Source organism: Acomys minous, assembly GCF_964271855.1.
Source record: "Acomys minous genome assembly, chromosome: 3".
Taxonomy (NCBI): domain Eukaryota; kingdom Metazoa; phylum Chordata; class Mammalia; order Rodentia; family Muridae; genus Acomys; species Acomys minous.
The window spans coordinates 18,827,881-18,847,351 of record NC_140485.1 but is presented as its reverse complement, the minus strand read 5'-3'; the positions used below and the strand labels follow the sequence as shown (position 1 = coordinate 18,847,351).

General features: G+C 46.7%; 1 protein-coding gene across 1 annotated transcript in view; it reads left to right on the top strand.

Annotated features, from left to right (window-relative positions):
• The window catches only part of TMC2 (transmembrane channel like 2), a gene marked incomplete at its 5' end in the record, with an annotated part of 53,942 nt that extends 35,808 nt beyond the window's left edge, over positions 1–18,134 (top strand). Inside the window, 7 exons of the mRNA XM_084774529.1 lie at positions 583–711; positions 5,734–5,801; positions 6,549–6,788; positions 13,751–13,876; positions 14,858–14,936; positions 15,841–15,958; positions 17,783–18,134. Coding sequence (XP_084630655.1) covers positions 583–711; positions 5,734–5,801; positions 6,549–6,788; positions 13,751–13,876; positions 14,858–14,936; positions 15,841–15,958; positions 17,783–18,003 — 981 coding nt within the window. The 3' untranslated portion in view covers positions 18,004–18,134. The remainder of the gene's footprint in view (positions 1–582; positions 712–5,733; positions 5,802–6,548; positions 6,789–13,750; positions 13,877–14,857; positions 14,937–15,840; positions 15,959–17,782) is intronic.
• Between the last annotated feature and the right edge of the window lie 1,337 nt (positions 18,135–19,471).

Genomic DNA, 19,471 nt, shown 5'->3' with positions numbered 1-19,471 from the left:
AACAGAACCCAATCAGTGACATTCACCCTATGGATGTGGAGAAAGCTTTGTCCTTTGTTTCTGCTATGTGGTCCTTTGGTTTATTTTCTCTATATACCAAGAAAAAAATTTTGATTAGTAGGAAGTATTGTCCCAAGTAATTGATGGTCACAGTCAATCCTCGTGGGGGCAACCAGGACATCAGAGCAGATGGGAAAAGCAAAGAGTGAGCCTTCAGATTCTAGCAATGATAATCAGATTCTAGCAATGATAAATATGGAGCGCTGGTCCATACTAATAAACCAGGCAGTTTGCCTACTTGGCTGATAGGCTTCCCAATAACTCAGCAAGCATGATATTACTGACTCGTAGAGGTTCAGATATTATTCTAACGTTATTTAGTTAATAAATGACTTGTATAGCCGAAGCTTAAATTAAACTTTCTCCAAAGTCTGAGGTCCTTTCTCTAGACCACTACTCTGCCGAGAAGAACCAGGCCATACTGATGGATTCGGATGAGCGGGTGAGAGTATTGTATTACTCTGATCGTTGGAGAGAAGTTCATATCCGGCCACTCCAATTTTCCCGTGTTCCTCCCTGCAGGAGTTTATGAGGCTGACGGTGTCTGACATGCTGGTGACGTACCTCACCATCTTGGTGGGGGATTTCCTCCGCGCTTGTTTTGTCCGGTTCATGAACCACTGCTGGTGCTGGGACCTCGAGGCTGGCTTTGTAAGCTGTTTCTTCATATAGTCCGCGCTCGGGTGCAGTCACCTCCCTCGCTGATGTTTGTATTCAGGTGCACCCTTGTGCGTTTCATTCCTGAGGATGCTTAAAGCAAGTCTCTGTTCTGTGGAGTGTCGCGTTCCATCATGTTTGCTTAAGAGTCCTCTTAGCAGTCACGGAAGCAGCTCCACTGTTTCCCATTGTGACCTTCATTTAGAAAATGGAGGTACGGGGGCTGAAGAGATGGCTCAGTGGTTAGGAGCACTGGCTGGATTCCATTCATGGCACCCACTTAGTACCTCACAACCATCTCTAACTCCAGTTCCGGGGGATCTGACATCTCCTTCTGGCCTCCATGGGCATTGGGCACTCGTGTGGTACATAAGCACACATGCGGGCAAGACACAATGCATGTAAAATACTGAAATAAAAAGGGTTTTTTGTTTTGTTTTGTTTTGTGGTTTTTTGTTATGGTTTTTTGAGACAGGGTTTCTCTGTGTAGCCTTGACTGTCCTGGACTCGCTTTGTAGACCAGGCTGGCCTCGAACTCACAGTGATCTGCCTGCCTCTGCCTCCTGAGTGCTGGGATTAAAGGCGTGCACCTCCACACCCAGCAGGTTTTTAAATATTTTAAAGAAAGTGGAAGCGTTCAGCTTTAGGAAAGGGTGGACCACATCGTTCAAGGCCAAGCAGATGCCCGCTGGAGAAAACCTGAAAGACGTCTCATGAGGAAAGCTGAAATCTCAGAATGGATAAATATTTCAGAATTCTCAGGCCAGCCAAGAGCCTGATGTCCTTCCCCTAACTTCTGATTATGCTTTGGGAAGCCTCTTTGACTCTTACCTCCTCCTCCTATTTCTCCTCCTCCTCCTCTTCCTCCTCCTCCTCTTCCTCTTCCTCCTCCTCTTCCTCCTGAGAGCCCCTCTTCCCCACCTACCTGGTGAAATGCTCATCCTGAGCATATGCCGTTTTCTCCTTACGATGACCTTCTATGAATTGCCAGAACCCCAGGCCCACTCGCTGGCCCAGTGCATATCTCGTCCACAACATCTCATTATACTTCTCATTAACCATGTTGGGGCAAGGACTTACCGGAACTTCTGGTGAAAGACTCCGTATCTTGGTTACCTATGTCGCTCTCACCCTGGCCTGTAGGTGCCTGACACCTAAGGGCCACAGTACAGACTTCTGGCATACGTTTTAAATAAGCCTATTCAACAGCTCCTTGGCACCAGCAAAACTTTGTGTCTGTGCCTGAGAAAAATGATGTAGGACTGCTGTGCTAAAAAGTGATGACATCGGCCGGGCGTGGTGGTGCACGCCTTTAATCCCAGCACTCGGGAGGCCGAGGCAGGCGGATCGCTGTGAGTTCAAGGTCAGCCTGGTCTACAAAGTGAGTCCAGCACAGCCAGGGCTCCACAGAGAAACCCTGTCTCAAAAAACAACCAAAAAAACAAAAAACAAAAAAAAAAAGTGATGACATCTTTGATAGGAAGACACAGGATTGCTGTCTTCAAATTAATTTCTAAATTCGACAAGATTGCAAAGTTATAGTAAAATCTGGTAAAAAAAAAAATTAAACACGTAAAACATATAGGAAAACTTTTTTTTCTGAGACATGGTTTCTCTGTGCAGCCTCAGCTGTCTTGGACTCACTTTGTAGACCAGGCTGGTCTTGAACTCACAGAGATCCACCTGCCTCTGCCTCCCAGAGTGCTGGGTTCAAAGGCATGCACCACCACAGCTGGCTAGGAAAACTCTTTGGAAAGAAAAAGGGTCTGTACTGACCACTCTATTGAGATATCTTATGAAGCCAGGCTTGGCAGTTGGATATATGGGTCAGTAGGTATGAGCACTTGTTTTACAAGCACAAGGACCTGAGTTCAGATCCCAGCACCCATGTGGAAAGCCACACCGGGCCACCAGGCACAGAGGCACACGCCTTTAATCCCAGCACTCAGGAGGCAGAGACAGGAGGATCTCTGTGTGTTCCAGGCCAGCTTGGTCTACAAATCGATTCCAGGACAGCCAGGGCTACACAAGAAACCCTGTCTTGAAAAACCAAAAAGAAAAGAAAGCCACACAGGATCATGTGCACACCTGTAAGATGAACACTGGGGATCATGGGGGTCTGCTGGCTGCCAGCCCAGCTTCAGGCTCCATGAAAGCCCTTGTCTCAAAGAAATGAAGCAGAAAGTGAGAAATATGTACACATACAGCTGCATGCACACACACACACACACACACACACACACACACACGCACATAGGTGCCCAAGTATCACACTCACATACACATACGTACAAAAAAAATGCGAGAGGATCAGGAGCTAGCCTGGGTTATATAGTGAGACCCGATTCCAAAAAGGAAAAGTATGACGACACTGCAGTAACTAAAACTGGAATTGGAAAAAGCATGCTTGCCAATGGAACAGAATATAAGCTATGGGGGAAAGCTATAAGGAAAAGAAGCATTACATAAAAATAAGCTTATAAGGGCTGGGGAGACGGCTCACTGGTTAAGAGCACTGGCTGCCCTTCCAGAGAACCTCGGTTCAATTCCCAGAATCCACATGGCAGCTCCCAACTGTCTATAACTCCAGTCCCAGTGGATCAGACACCCACTTCTGGTCTCTGAGGGCACCAGACACACACATGGTGCACAAACATATATGCAGGCAATATAAATAAAATGTTTTTTAAAACGTTTTTAGCCAGGCGTGGTGGCTCATGCCTTTAATCCCAGTACTCGGGAGGCAGAGCCAGGCGGATCGCTGTGAGTTTGAGGCCAGCCTGGTCTACAAAGTGAGTCTGGTACAACCAGGGCTACGTAGAGAAACCCTGTCTCAAAAAAACAAAAACAGGAACCTTTATAAAAATGATCTGTGGATGGGGAGAGAACCATATCCTTCACTTCACCTAAATAAATTAATTATAGGGCAATCAAAGATTTTAGGGGAGGAGATTTGGGGTTTTGTTTGTTTTGTTTTGAGAAAAGGTCTTTCTATGTATCTCTGGTCATGTAGCCCAGGATAGCCTCAAACTCACAGCAATCCTCCTATCTAGCCTCCATAGTGCTGGGATTATAGGCATATCCCATGATACCTAGCTTGAAAATGGAAACATAAATCAAGATTTTCATTTAAAATACATTTATACACTTATAATCTTGGGAGTGAGAAAATATCATTCTGAGCAGGACACCAAAAACAGTAGATGAGGATTTTTTTTTTTTTTTTTTTACTATTTGGGGGTTTTGTTTGTTTTTAAGATTGATTGATTTTATGTACATGTGTGTACACCTGTGTGCATGTATGTGCACCACATGCTTACAATTCCCACGGAGGCCAGAGGGCGTTGGACTCCCTGGTACTGGAGTTACAGACTCTTGTGAGCTGGCAGAGGTAGGTGCTGGGAACTGAACATGGGTCCCTCGGAAGAGCAGTGAGTGCTCTTAAGCGCCGAGCCATCTCTCCAGACCTGTTTCTGTAATATTAGTTAAATTTTAAGTGTTTTACATCCATTTCTCCAGCGCATAAATTATGCGTCTTTGCTCCTTTGCACCGTGCCTCGCTGGCCACCCCCTCTCTCCTGTCCTCTCACTGTCCTCACACCTGTTGTCCGTGTCTCCGCTCGGGAGACAAACGGGAAGCAGACCTGAGTGCATCATGAGGACTCAGCACTCGCACGCTCGGTGTCCTTTCAAATACCCGTGGAGAACCAAGCTATGAAATAATCAGCTTCCGATCTGAAGTCATTTGTGCTCTTTCTGCAAACTCTTGTCAACCTGGAGGCAGGGGAAGGGGAAGGCGGGTAGAGATCGAGGCAGGGGAGGGGGAAGGCGGGTAGAGAATGCTTCCTCTGTGCTTGTTTTAAAGCTGCCTTCTCACTTTGTTTCTCAGCTCATTATTTGCATTTCATTAATTTCATTTGCTTTCTCCGTTGATTATAATTTTGAGGTAAATTTCTGATTAAAACATGGACGAAATGTATTCTTAGGAGATAAATTCCTCTCCAAGACAAAGAATCGGGCTGCAGCCTGGAGAGGTAAAAATACAATTTGTTGTTGCTGCTCTTGTTACAAAAAGCCTCAGTTCTAATAACTTCAAAACTCTGGGGGCTGAGAAGATGGGTGAGCAGTTAAGAGCACTGTTGCTCTTGCAAGGACCTGCCTTAATCTTCCAGCACCCACACAGCAGCTGACAGTGTCTGCTCCAGGGGATCTGGCGCCCTCTGCTGGCTTCTGAGGGCGCTACACATATGTGGTGGACAGACACCGGCACAGGCAAAGCATCAATACACATAAAATAAAAATCATTAAATTAAAAACTTCAAAACTTTTCTTCAAAAGTTGAAAGCAAGGATGGGGATATAGTCCAGTTGGTAGGACACTTGCCTAGCATGCCAGAGATCCTGGGTTCAATCCCCAGCACTGCATAAACCTAGTATGGTAGCACACACCTGTAATCCTGGCACTTAGGAGTTGTAGGCAAAAGAATCAGAAGTTCTAGCTATGTTACATCTTAGAGGCCAGCCTGGGCTACAAGAACCATGTCTCAAAATAGATACATGTCAAAATCCTATTAAAGAACCAAAACCCTACTACCGAGTATGATGCTTTAACCTCAGAGTTTAAGAAGTTGAGGCATAGGGATGACCATAAATTTGAGGCCGGCGTGAGCTATGTAGTGACAGTGTTGAAAATTAACAATATAGCCGGGCAGTGGTGGGGCACACCTTTAATCCCAACACTTGGGAGGCAGAGGCAGGTGAATCGCTGTGAGTTCAAGGCCAGCCTGGTCTACATAGTGAGTTCAGGATAGCCAAGGCTACACAGGGAAACCCTGTCTTGAAAAAAAACAAAAAGAAAAGAAATGAAAATTGACAATACAAACAAACAAACCAGGACCCTGAACCTCAGGCAGGCATTTTGGGGTGCACTGTCTTGACTTGTGGTAGTATCTAGTTGGTATCATCTGACGTTTGCTTGCTCACTCCCGCCTCTTCCCCTTGCTCTCTCTCTCTCTAGCCCTCATATGCCGAGTTTGACATCAGTGGAAATGTGCTGGGTTTGATCTTCAACCAAGGAATGATCTGGTGAGTTTTCTCTCCCATCTGAGGAACATATAATTTGGGGAGTGAAAAAAAAAACCAAAATAAAATCTCTAACGTTGTCTCTCAACAAGCCTGGAGGGGACCAGCAAATGCCCCCCACCACCACCACTCCCAGCTCCCTCTTCCTGATGAGCAGACCAGCGTGAGAAGCAGAGAACTTTCTAGCTAACCAGTGTGCTACAGAGAAAGTAGAAACGGGGAGAGAGGGGAGAGGAAGGAAAAGGGGGAGAGAGAGGAAGAGAGGGAGGAAGAAAGAAAAAAGGAAAGGGGAAGAAAGAGAAGAAGAAAGGGGAAAGGAGAAGAAAAGAGAAAGATAGGTTCTGGGGGGGGGAGAAGAGGACGGTGGTGAAGGAAGGAAGGAACTTCCTCCTCCGGAGTCTGCATGACGTCAGCCTCTGGAGATGCAAAGATGTCTGCAAACCACTGTCTGCCAGTAGGGCTGGCATGGTCCAGAGACCATGTGATCTGCTGATGCTTCCTAGGCAAGCAGTGATAAAAATCCTGGCCAGGGTCCCAGCCAGTAGTGCCCAGAGTTAGCTCTCTCTCCAGGGGACTGGATGCTTCCATCCTGATAGCAAATGTCTTGGCTAAACAGAAGGCCTCTGCTCTCAGGCCCTTCAGGAAAGTAGCTTGACTGCATGCCCCTAGTCCATCCCGTTACCTTCTGCTAGCCTTCCCTCGCCTTTCCTGCTGCCTGGCCAACCAGGTATCCTGTTTCTGACCTTTCAGGATGGGCTCCTTCTATGCTCCGGGATTGGTGGGCATCAATGTCCTGCGCCTGTTGACCTCCATGTACTTCCAGTGCTGGGCGGTGATGAGCAGCAACGTGCCCCACGAGCGTGTGTTTAAAGCTTCCAGATCCAACAACTTCTACATGGGCCTGCTGCTGCTGGTGCTCTTCCTCAGCCTTCTGCCCGTGGCCTACACCGTCATGTGCCTTCCGCCCTCGTTTGACTGTGGCCCCTTCAGGTGCACTCTTTGTTGCTGGGGACAGTTCTTCTCCTGGGTCAGAATGCCAGTTGTGGTTTCTCGTGCCGGCCTGTAAGAGGCTTTGGGGCTTTGGGTCAACCATCAGAGCCCTTCAGCACGTTTTCTGTAAGGAGGGAGGTGCTCCATGTGGTAGCAGGCAGCCACTGAATGCTCGAAGAGGAGAACTGGGAAAGCTAATTTCTCATTTTTTTTCATTGTAATTTTGATTTTAACAACCACAAATGCCTGGCTGCCGTATTAGATGGTCCAGTATAACCGTCTAACAGTAGATAATCTGCCACCTATGATTATCTTAGCACAGGATATATGATGGAGGGTACTGTAGCCTCCATCCAGATGTGAATCAAGTATAGCTGGTCTTGATGGAGACTCTCAACTTGGTCCCCACAGTCTATAGAACACTGCTAGAAATGAAGGTTTGCTGGGAGATTGGGTATAGTTACATAAGGAGGTAGAGTGAACAATAACGCGTATTGACTATTATCTTTATAAATATGTGATCCACTGCAAACAAATCCCTCTACTCCCTAAAAAAAAAAAAAAAAAAAAAAAAAAAATTCTAGAACTAAAGGTGCTTGGAGCATGGTACTCTTTTACGAAGTTCTTCTAGTTAGAAGTTTTCTATGTGTCCTCCTCAACTATCTTATAAGTTAACATGGATAAACTAGTGTTCTCACCCTTGATGAATACCTATCCCAGACAAGAAATGGGGTAAGGCAGTGTGAAGGGCCATGAACAGCCCTTGCATGATCCCAAGAGCAAGTATCTCCTCTGACTAAAGTGGGTGTGCTCACCGCCTCTAGGGTCAGCCCTGCATGCCAGTGTGAAGTGTCCTGGGGGGAAAGCTGATGGTCTCCTTTTCTGCTTAAGATGGGCCTGAAGCTGACAGAACTTAGAAGAGGTATTCAATGGGGTGTCCTGTCAGAGCATGATCTGGTCAAATAAGAGTCTACACAGCGGGGCTGGAGAGATGGCTCAGAGGTTAAGAGCACTGGCTGCTCTTCCAGAGGTCCTGAGTTCAATTCCCAGCAACCACATGGTGGCTCACAGCCATCTATAATGAGATCTGGTGCCCTCTTCTGGGCTGCAGTTGTACATGCAGGCAGAACACTGTACATGTAATAAAATACATCAAAAAAAAAAAAAGGCTACACAGAAGAGAGAAGGTAGCAGTCAGAGTAGAAAGGTGTAGGAGACTAGAGAGGCCAGAGTGAGGGAATAATCGTGTGAAAAAAGACTCAGTTTCTTCCTAAGGAAGCCTGGACGCAGGCACTGTCACCACATTCTCAGGCTGTCCATCTGTGCCCAGGAAAGATGGCTCCTTGGCCTGCGTCATGCTTGTTTCTTGACATTTGTGTCCCTTTTGCCATATCTACTTTCCTGGGTGTCCCTGGCAACCTATATTAGATCATAGGAAAAGAGAGCTCACCTGAAACTCAGGGAAGAAACATGGTTCCAGCCTCCACAAAGAGGAGCCTTTGCTAGAGTTCCCAGCTGAAATGCATGCACACACACACACACACACACACACACACACACACACACACACACACAGAGAGAGAGAGAGAGAGAGAGAGAGAGAGAGAGAGAGAGAGAGAGAGAGAGAGAGAGACTTATTTCTGTTTATATCCTTTTTACCCGCAAAAAAAAAAAAGCATGTGCTGGGCGTGGTGGTGCACGCCTTTAATTCCAGCACTTGGGAGGCAGAGGCAGGCGGATCACTGTGAATTTTATGGCAGCCTGGTCTACAAAGTAAGTCTAGGACAGCCAGACTGTGTTCCTGGTTGGGCATGGTGACTCCCGGCTATAACCCAGCACTCAGAAAACTGAGACAGTAGAAGCCTGAGTTCGAATCCAAACACATCTCACTAAGCAAACAGATCAAACATGTTGCGTCTTTTCCTTGTTTATCGTATTACTTTCTCCCAAAGGACAGAAGATCCACAAAGAGATGCCTTCTCCCTCTCACTGCGTTTACTCTGTGTCTGGAAGAAAATAACTGCCTTGTGGTCAGTGTTCAAAGGAGACTCAGAGTTCAAAGCCACCCCACAGAAATCGAGTCGCACAGGGAAGAAGTTAGGGTTTGGACCCCACTAAAAGCCTACGGGGGCCCCAGCAGGCAACACAAATGACTGAGGTGGTTAGCGGCACATAGCATACAATCACAGTGGAAGGTGGAGGGCTATGTATGCCCTTTGGAACAAAACCGAAACACCTGCTGGTTTTGTGAATAAAGTTTTATTGGAGCACAGCCATATCACTGTGCTTGTGTTTACCCATGGGCACTTCTTTATGGCAGCAGTAGGACTGTGGGGTTGAAGTGAAAGCCATCCTACTTACACAGCTAAAAATGGAATCGTTTGGGTCCTTGCAGAAAAATCACCTGCCATAGAGAGCAGATTTAAGTGGCCACTCTTCCACTGATCAGTTCTGAACTCTGTACAGACTCATTTCCTAAAAGATGGAAATTCTGGTAAAGTTTAGCCCATAAGGCTGTTTTAAGGATCAGCTCTGAGCTCTGTACAGATTCATTTCCTAAAAGATGGAAATTCTGGTAAAGTTTAGTCCATCGGGCTGTTTTAAGGATCTAATATGTTGTTCTTTGTAAAGTGCTCAGAGCACCCTGTAGGTCTTTAGTAAGACCATCTGTGACCCTGTTAAGCCTGAGCTCTACCCAAGTTGAGGACAGTTGCTGCTCACCTCAGCAGCTATCACCATGAAAACCATGGCCCATTATTACAGGCTCTTCAGATCCTCATGAAAACCTGAACATTGATTTGGAACCAGCCACCTCTTTCACTTAAACATTCATTCCGATTTTTAAGCATTCTACATCTGCCCACAGAACTAGTCTGTGAACCTGGGCTTCATCTCGGCCAATATTTGATCTGCTCTCTCCAAAGCAGCTTGTAAGCTACTCAATGTGCATGTATCCAGGTGTGCGAATCAGGAACACAGTAAGGCGGGAGCTAGGAATGTTGGGTTATGGGCTCAGGCGTTTTCTGTGGCCCGTGAGCCAAGTCTTTAGCCGTCTGCAGCAGATTTAGATCAATGTAGTGTACTCAGGATTCTGAGGCGTGCTGCTCGCTTTCATATGAATAACAACATGATGCATGTATGCGTGTCTATTTCAACTCCTTCCCTCATGAGTTCACTTATCTTTGAGAGAAGAGAATAAGCAGTCTGAAAGCGGTGGAATTCAAGGAGGAAGGACCGCAGTGTCCGTCACGGGAGAGAAGAGCTGCCCCCGGGTCCTCAAGTCATTTGTCTGTGTTTGTAGCCCAGGTGTTTTGTTTGTTTGTTTGTTTTTCTTTTACTTGTAAGGGAAACAGGATGGCTTTGATTGACCCTCCCGTCTCAGTCTGGGTTTGTTGAGATTGTACCAGCAGCGTTTGCAATTGACAAGAAGGAGGAAAAAAAAAAGGAAGAAAGGTGCCAAGGACCTCCCAAATGGCCACATGCTTGCCAGTGAAAGCAGAGGTAGTGATGTGGAGGCAGCCAAGGTATTCATTCTAAAAGCCTAGGTTGGGACAATCGCTAAAAGCCTAGGTTGGGACAGTCGCTAATGAGGAACATATTTAGTGCTTATAATGCCACCATCAGGGGGGAGACGCTGCACTAAGCATTGGATAACTGTCTATCTGTAAGGTGCCCGACAGTGTATATTTTAAACTTTGGAAGTTACTAAGGCTTGAGTATGATTCATTGCCTCTGAAACTAATGTTGAAATCCGGCTGCCATTATGTCAACTTGACAAAGCCTGGACTTTAGATGGGGATTAATTACACAACAGCAGTGCCATTCTCTCATGAAATTGGTCTAGCAATCATGGTTGTGAGCGAGCTCTCACTTGTGAACCGGATTAGTTAATGGAAGAGTAACTTGTTAGAAAGCAAGGCTGTCCCTGGCATTGCCTCTTCTGCATGCATCCACTCACGCTTTAATTTCTTTTCTTAAAAAAATATTTTATTATGTCTGCATGTACACCCGCAGGCCAGAAGAGGGCATCAGGTCACATTACAGATGGTTGTGAGCCACCATGTGGTTGCTGGGAACTGAACTCATGACCTCTGGAAGAGCAGGCAGTGCTCTTAACCTCTGAGCCATCTCTCCAGCCCCTCACACTTTAATTTCTACCGTGAATGACAGCAGCCCAAGATGTGAGGTCACAAGTGAGAGACACCATCAAATAAGGACAGAGGTCAGGGTGACTGTGAAGGCAGAGAAAGATTTGAAAATCCATGACACTGGCCCTATAGATGACAGAAGGGGACTTGAGCCAAGGGACGCGAAGAATATACTCTTCTGTGGATTCCCTCGGAGATTGTGGCCCTAACAACAGCTTAGGTTAACCCAATGGAACCATTGTTGGTGTCTGGCCTTCAGAGCTGTAAGACAGTACATGTATGTTGCATTAACCCACTGGCATGCTAAATTGTCATGTCAGCCACCACACTAACACTTCAAAGAGAAAATAACCATCAGCCTTGACTTAAAACCATAATATTTCAATTTCCCTTTTTTATTATTTCTTCATGATATGTACTACTAATTAAAAAAAATAAACCAAATATCATGACATGTTGCAGATTGGTTGTCGAGACAGAGTGTCTACATGATCCCCCTGCCTCAGCTTCCCAAATGCTGGGGCTACTGGCATGCAACACAGCAGTGCCTAGTGATGAAACAGCCACACATGGTCCCTGATGCAACTGCTCAGCTCTGTGATTATAGGAAAAATATATGTATACCATTGTATATGTGTGTGTGCATGTGTGTGTGTGTGCATGCGTGTGTGTGTGTGTGTGTGTGTGTGTGTGTGATACACCATTATAGCTCAGCCATATACACTGTACCAATGAATGAGCATGGCTGTGCTCCAGCAAAAGTTTATAGACAGTGAAATGAAATGTAAAATAATCATACTTCAGTTTTTGTATGTCATAAGGTATTATGCTTGATTTTTTTCCAACCACTTAAAAAATGTAATAATTAGAAAGAAAGAAAGAAAACTATTTTAGCTTACAGGTGACAAGCTGATTTGTCCCTGAGGACAAATTGATATGTCAATCTGATCTTTGCACAGAGAAAACTAAACATGCTGACTATTAGATTACAGGACACAGTTTAACAGTGCTATCCTCAGCTCCCGCTGGCTTTGGCTGTCCCTCTAACGGTGTTAGCATCCTGCCTTAGTACCTATAGAGCTATGTGAAAACTAGAGCAAAGAAAGTTTCAGCAGCTTCTCCAGAGATTAAAGCTTATCACTTCCAAAAAAAAAAAAAGTGAAGAAAAAGAGCTGGGCACAGTGGTGCGCATCTGTAATCCCAGCACTCGAAAAGGAGGAGGCAGAGGCAGGCAGATCTCTGTGAGTTCGAGGCCAGCCTGGTCTACAAAGCGAATTCCAGGACAGCCAGGGCTACCCAGAGAACCCCTGTCTCTGGGGGGAAAAAGAGCTCAGCATTTCCAATAGTGAGAGCACTTTATATCCACTCTTCCACCACAGTCTTCCTAATATACTGGGTGGACACTTGAAATATTAGTCTAAAAAGCAAATTTTTCACTTTAATTACTTTTTCTATTATTTCAATGGTCACATTTGATGGGATAACTCTAGTGGATATGAATGCAGTCTTAAAGAGCATGGGGAAATGCCTTGACCATTGAAATGCTTGCTGCTCAAGCCAGGCCCCCCAGGACCCCATAAATGCCGGGTAGGTATGGCTTCCCCTGCAGGCCCAGCCTCTGAAGGATTCTCAGAGAAAGCTGGCTACATAAACTAGCCGTACTGGCTAAGCTTTGGGTTTGAAAGACCCTGTTTCAAGTAAGGGAGAGCCCAGCACTTGGGAGGCAGACCCAGCACTTGGGAGGCAGAGGCAGGTGGATCGCTGTGAGTTTGAGGCCAGCCTGGTCTACAAAGTGAGTCCAGGACAGCCAAGGCTACACAGAGAGACTCTGTCTCGAGAAACCAAAAAAAAAAAAAAAAAAAAATCAAGTAAGGGAGAGGAACATTTGAGAAAGACTCCTGACACCAACACCAGAGCTCCATATGCACAGGCACACACATGCATCCATAGATAGACAGGAGATCGGTGGATGGATGATAGAAAATGGATGATAGATAGATAAATAGATGATAGGTAGATAGATAGATCATGTGCTCTATAAAAAAAGAATTTGAACCAGAATCTTCAAACTTAAGTCTACTTCATAGCAAAATTACTATTCAAGATCCCCCCAGTATCTAGGTGTCACTGGGAAGCATTTTTAGAGTCAATCTTCATGATAATTCTAAAGAATTAGAGAGAAAATGAGGCTATTATTGTAACTAGTGCAGTAGCCCATCCTGGGACACTCCAGTTTCCCGGCTGGAATATTGACTGTATATATTTTAGAGATTCTGTGACATTTCCACCACATTAGAGCACTGCTTCCAGGCCAAGGAGCCTAGAGGAGTCCATGCTTGTCTTATGACTAAATCATAGACAATTTTCTTCCCGTAGAATATATGCAGACGTACGGGACAGAGATGTATGGCTATGGTACCAGCCACTTGGAGACTGAGGTAGAAGCACCACTCGAGGCCTGGACTTCTGGAATAGACCGGGCAGCATAGCAAGACCCTGTTCCCTATAGGAAAAAAGAATGTGTGAGAAAATCCACTTTTTCTGTCAAACACAGCAGAGCAGTGTAGTTTGAGGGTCTGTGAGAATCTGAGGGCAGGAAGCTAGTGGGTGCTGTTCGCCAGCCCCAGATGCCTGTCCTAGACAGAGTGGCAGCTCCTCCTGGCCTCTTCTTTCTTGGTCCATTCGGAGCAGAGCTCTGGTTCTCTCAGAAAAGCAGTGGTGCGTGGCAGCTTTGGAACCATTGGGGTCAAGGACATGACTGCGCGTACCATGGGAGCTTTGCGCACACTATAACGTGTCCTGTCCTCTCTCTAGTGGGAAAAACAGAATGTATGATGTCCTGCACGAGACCATTGAAAATGATTTTCCTAAGTTCCTGGGCAAGATCTTTGCATTCCTTGCCAATCCAGGCCTGATCATCCCAGCCATCCTGCTGATGTTGTAAGTTACCCAGGGCGCCCGGCTCTGCCTCGTGGAAACTTCTCCTTGTTGCTGAGGCTTTCTGGGCAGGGGTTTTCATTTTACTCTGTTAGTCTGGATTCCCCCAGAAGTAGACCCTGAGACAGATCCAAACACAAGTAGTTTATCAGGGAGCAGGGAGAGTGAAGGATATGGCTATGTGGATGAGTCTCCTGTAAATCTTTCTGAAAACCCCAAGGATACAATGTGCCCCAGAGTTACTTGCGTAGAGGTAACGAGTCTAGGGCATTTGCAACCAGCCAGATTGATTGGAATAGCAAAGAGCTGTGGGATCTGAAGCTGAGTGTGTTACACTTGGACGGAGGCATCTCCTGAGGACCATTGCTGAAGGCTTGGTCCCCAGCTGGTGGTACTCACTATCTTTGGGAAGTTCTAGAAACTTTAGTTGGAGCTAGCTCGAAGGAGTAAGTCATTGGGTGTATTACTGTTGGGTCACTGTGACAATACCGAATGTTGCATGACACTAGTCCTGAGGAAGTGTGAACAAACTCTACTCACTAAGAATAGCACCAAAGTCCAACTATGTGGACCAGTGAGTTGATTAGTGTTACTTACAGGAGTAGGGGTGTGGGGTCACTTACAGGAACAGAAATGGCTCAGTGACGAGTGCATCACCAAAACCTACCCCAGCGTGGATGACACCTCACAAAGCTGGACCTTTGTCACTCAGCCGGCAGGCAGCTGGACAGGTCTCTTCCAGGCAATGCCACTGGTCTCTTCTGTTTGCTTGTTTGTTTGTTTGTTTTTGTTTGAGACAGGGTTTCTCTGTAGCCTTGCCTATCCTGGACTCACTTTGTAGACCAGGCTGACCTTGAACTCACAGCAATCCACTTGCCTCTACCTCCTGAGTGCTGGGATTAAAGGCGTGCACCACCACGGCCCAGCTTCTTATCATTTTTTAATACCTGAGGACAATAGGGGGAACGCTTTTTTCTCTTTCAGTCTGGCCATCTACTATCTGAACTCAGTTTCAAAAAGTCTTTCCAGAGCTAATGCCCAGCTGCGAAAGAAAATCCAGGCGGTGAGTCTCTCAGGAGCTACACCCTGAACTCCAGAGCCGTGTTCTTGTTTCTTGCTGATTTGCTCTCTGATCTCAGCTGTGTTCTTTCAATGGTTTCCTCATAAGCCAAATCCCAAAGCACTTGTACTGCAGGAAGTTGCCCTCCCTGTAGGGTTCAACCACGTGCCTATACAGTACGAGAATATTTGAGAGGCTGAAGGGACAGCACAGTGGTAGAGAAAGCGCTTAGTATTCATAGGCTCTGGAGTCAGGTGCCAGCACTCATGCATTTGCACAAACACACAAGGGGAGGGGGGACACCTTAATGCTATAAATACTAAAAGAAATGACCAAACAACGTATTGCTGATCTTTACCCTAAAATGTCTCCTCAGTCTCCTTGATACACAGGCAGCTTCTTTCAACAGCGCAGCTGAAACTCTGACTGTTCTCTCTGGACAGACAGGCAGACACACACACACACACACACACACACACACACACACAGAGAGAGAGAGAGAGAGAGAGAGAGAGAGAGAGAGAGAGACAGACAGACAGACAGACAGACAGACAGACAGACAGACAAACTCTAATAATCCCTGAGTCCTGTCACTCTGTCGTGCTTCTGGAACTGACTATGTATCTGGCTGCCAGTTCCCTACTCACGCCTCCTCCTGTTAGCCTTGCTAGGCTCTTGCCCACATACAGGAGAACACTGAAATAGAGGTTAGATGTTAGATGTGCCTTCAAGTGCTGTGCAAACCTGAGCCACACCCTACACTCCAATTAATTGTGCAACAGGCAGTTGAATGTAGTCAGTAAGAGCTGCAAACACATCCTCCTCCATCATCTCTCATCATCCAGGGCTTGAAGCATCAGACATCCATGCCCCTCGCTGCTGTAAATAATTCATTGGTTTTCTGCAGCTCCGTGAAGTTGAGAAGAACCACAAATCTAACAAAGGAAGAGCCATAGTCACAAATCCAGAGGACACACCTAAGAATAGCTCTAAAAATGCCACCCACCTACACCTCACTAAAGAAGGTAATTTTTTCCATGATAGTCATTTTTTTTCAAGTCCACATGGGAGTTATGAAGAGTATATGATGTGAATTTGGACTGGTCTGGGTTTAAGATAAGGACACTGATGATTATTTAGCAATACGAAGAACCTACCTTGTGGGATGGTGGGAACAGAGCATGTAGTGTGCTCAGTGGAACTCCTGGAAAACAGAATAAACTAGCAAACAGGTGCTAGAGGTAATAGATTGTAACTTCTAAAAAGAGACATGCTAGCCAGGCGGTGGTGGCTCACGCCTTTAATCCCAGCACTCAGGAGGCAGAGACAGGTGGATCACTGTGAGTTCGAGGCCAGCCTGATCTACAAAGCGAGTCCAGGACAGCCAGGGCTACACAGAGAAACCCTGTCTCGAAAAACCAAAAAAAAAAGGGGGGGGGACATGCTAGGGTTGGAGAGGTAGCTCACTCAGAGGCTAAAGCACTGGCTGCTCTTCCAAAGGATCAGGTTCTATTTCCAGCACCTACAATGGCAACTCACAGTCCAATGCTGTCTTCCGCCATCTATGGGCACTGCTCACACATGTCACGTAGACACACATGCAGGGAAAATGCTCATAGACATAAATAATAATTAAAACCTTTTGCCAGGCAGTGGTGGTGCATGCCTTTAATCCCAGTACTCCAGAGGCAGAGGTAGGTGGGTCTCTGTGAGTTCGAGGCCAGCCTGGTATACAGAGCAAGTTCCAGGGCAGCCAGGCTACACAGAGAAGCCCTGTCTCAAGAAAAACAAAACAAAACAAATGGAGGAGGAAGAGAAGATGAAGGAGAAGAAGAAGAGGAGGAGAAGGAGGAGGAGAGGAGGCCAGCCTGGTCTACCAAGCGAGTCCAGGATAGCCAAGGCTAACACAGAAAGACCTTGTCTCGGAAAAAAAAAAAGAGCACTGTCTGCTCTTACAGAGGTCCTGAGTTCAATTCCCAGCAACCACATGGTGGCTTACAACCATCTATTTTGGGATCTGACGCCCTCTTCTGACATGCAGGTGTACCTGCAGATAGAGAGCACTCATATATGTAAAATAAATAAATAAATCTTTTAAAAACATCCATAGGAGGAACGTTGCCTCTTCTGTTCCATAAGGAGGAACTCAGTTTAGGAAGGAGCATGTCCTCATCTTAGAATCAAGAGCGAGAAAGATAAGTAAGTGACAGAGCTGAAAATGGTGCTGTTTTCTGGGAGTTTACATAGCCTCTTCCCTTCCATCATCAGCGTTGACCTGGCTGTCACCCGAGAGGCTGCTATCACTACTGTCCCAATTTTTACTCTAGAAAACCTAGAATAAAGCTCTACCCTTGTGGCTGGAGAGGTGGCTCAGCAGTGAAGAGCGCTTGCTGCTCTTTCATATGCTACAAGTTCACCCTGAATACACATTGTGGGGCTCACAACCCCTGTAACCCCAGCTCCAGGGGATCCAGTGACTTCTCCTGTCCTCCTCACAGATACCTGCACACACACGTGACATGCATTCACATCACACACACACACACACACACAGAGAGAGAGAGAGAGAGAGAGAGAGAGAGAGAGAGAGAGAGAGAGAGAGAGAGAGAGAGACTTTTAAAATAAATGTAAAAAACAAACAAAAAGCCTCTAGCTTAGGCCAGAGTTCAAACTCCAGTTCCCTAGCCAACAGACAGAAGCTCTTCCTAGTCAAGAACATACCAGCCCACGAGGGCTCTCATAGCACCAAATGGGACTGGAATCTACATAGACAGGAGAGCAACCCCAGACCGCTCCAACTGAAAACAGACAAAACCTTCCTCATCTTTCTTCTTGTCTCTGTTTTCCAGAGCCCACATCTCACTCTCCCAGCCAAATCCAGACCCTGGACAAGAAAACACAGGGCCCCAGCACCTCCAGCACTCATGGTGGCAGGGCCTCACAGGCCACCTCCTGGCACCTTGTTGAATCTCAGCCACCGAGAGTCAGACAAGATTCTGGCCAAGCCCAGTCTCAGACTTGCCCAGGCAGGTCTGCTTCTGGAAAGAGAACCCAGAGGCCTCACAACTGATGGCTAGCCGTTATGGGTCTCCCAAGTCCTGGCCTTGATCCTCGGGCTCTACTGGTTTGTTCATCCCTTCCCTTCTTCCCTCACACACAGACATGTTCCTGTATGGCACATGTAACATGTCAACTTTAATCCTTGCTCTTCAGCCCTTGTTTAGTACCCCAAGGGAAGGGCAATGGCTTCCCCTGATTTGGGGAGGGCAAGGAGCCAACACCTTGCTCAAACTAACTGGCCCACCCAATATCTTGTTCAGACAACCCTGGAACCCCACACACTAATGGTTTCCCTTGGCTCCAGACTTGAGGAGATGGAGAGGCAGCCATGACTCCCTGTGTGGACTTTTTCCACAGTGTACATGTTGGGACCCGGTTTCTGCAGGCCCCCTGAGCAGAGCTATGCTGTGGAGGAGCCTACGGTTCTGACAGCAGCCCCATCTAAAGGAGCCTAGATGGTTCAAATGGCAGGTCCAAGCCAAGGAAAACAGAAGTGAGCGAGCCAGAGTCCTCTCAGCAGGAAGATCAGTGACACCCAGCACCCAGCCTGAGGGAAGCTGATGCCAATTAAGCAGAGAAACAGCACCGGAGCCTTCTAGCAGCAAAACAAAAGACCACAAAGCCAGCACCACCCTCCTGATCCAAATGAAGAACACGTGACCATTGCTCAGGACAGGAGTCTTTTTCATGCATCAAATCCTAAAAGGAAGTAGACAATCTGTTTCCTGTATGAGGGTCCTTGAAGACGGTGGTTCTCTGCAAACTGTCTCCTAGCAGGCATAAGCCAGGGAAGCCAGGCCACTGAGAAGGCTTTGCTAGGAGCCAAAGGCTGAGCAAGGTGGATGTCTTAGTTGAGGATTCACTAGGAACCCCAAGTGTTCCTTAGACAGGACTTTCCCCTACTCTATGTTCCCAGGCCCAGGTGAGCACCAAAGCTCCAGCACCAAGGAAGCACCTCACTCCACGACTCTGAGTCTTCTGAAGGGAGGCCTTTCTTCTGGCCGTTACTTTTGTTGTAGCTATCACAGAATCCCCTGGAGCTCTCACAGAAGCACACACACACACACACACATACACACACACACACACACACACACACACACACACTCATACTATACATCAGGCAAAGCCCTGGTAGCAAGAAACTTCACAGCTACTCATGAGTTATAAATAAAACAGTTTTCACACACGTACGCTGCAATGGGATGGGAATGTGGACGCCTGAGCAAGAGAAACAAGGTTACCTCACCTCAGTCCATCCTCCACGGAACCCCAGCGAGCCTCCAGAGCTGACAGTGCCCGCAAGTCACACACTGCCTCCTGGGGACAAACATCATTCTGGCTGCACGCTTACCTAAGAAATCAGCCCAGGAACTCGGGCAGTCTAACCCACGCCAGCCAGCAAAGTCCACAGCAGCTCCCTGGCCTCCAGCACCATCTCTCGTGGGTAATGCTAACTCAGAAAAGAGAACAAGTGG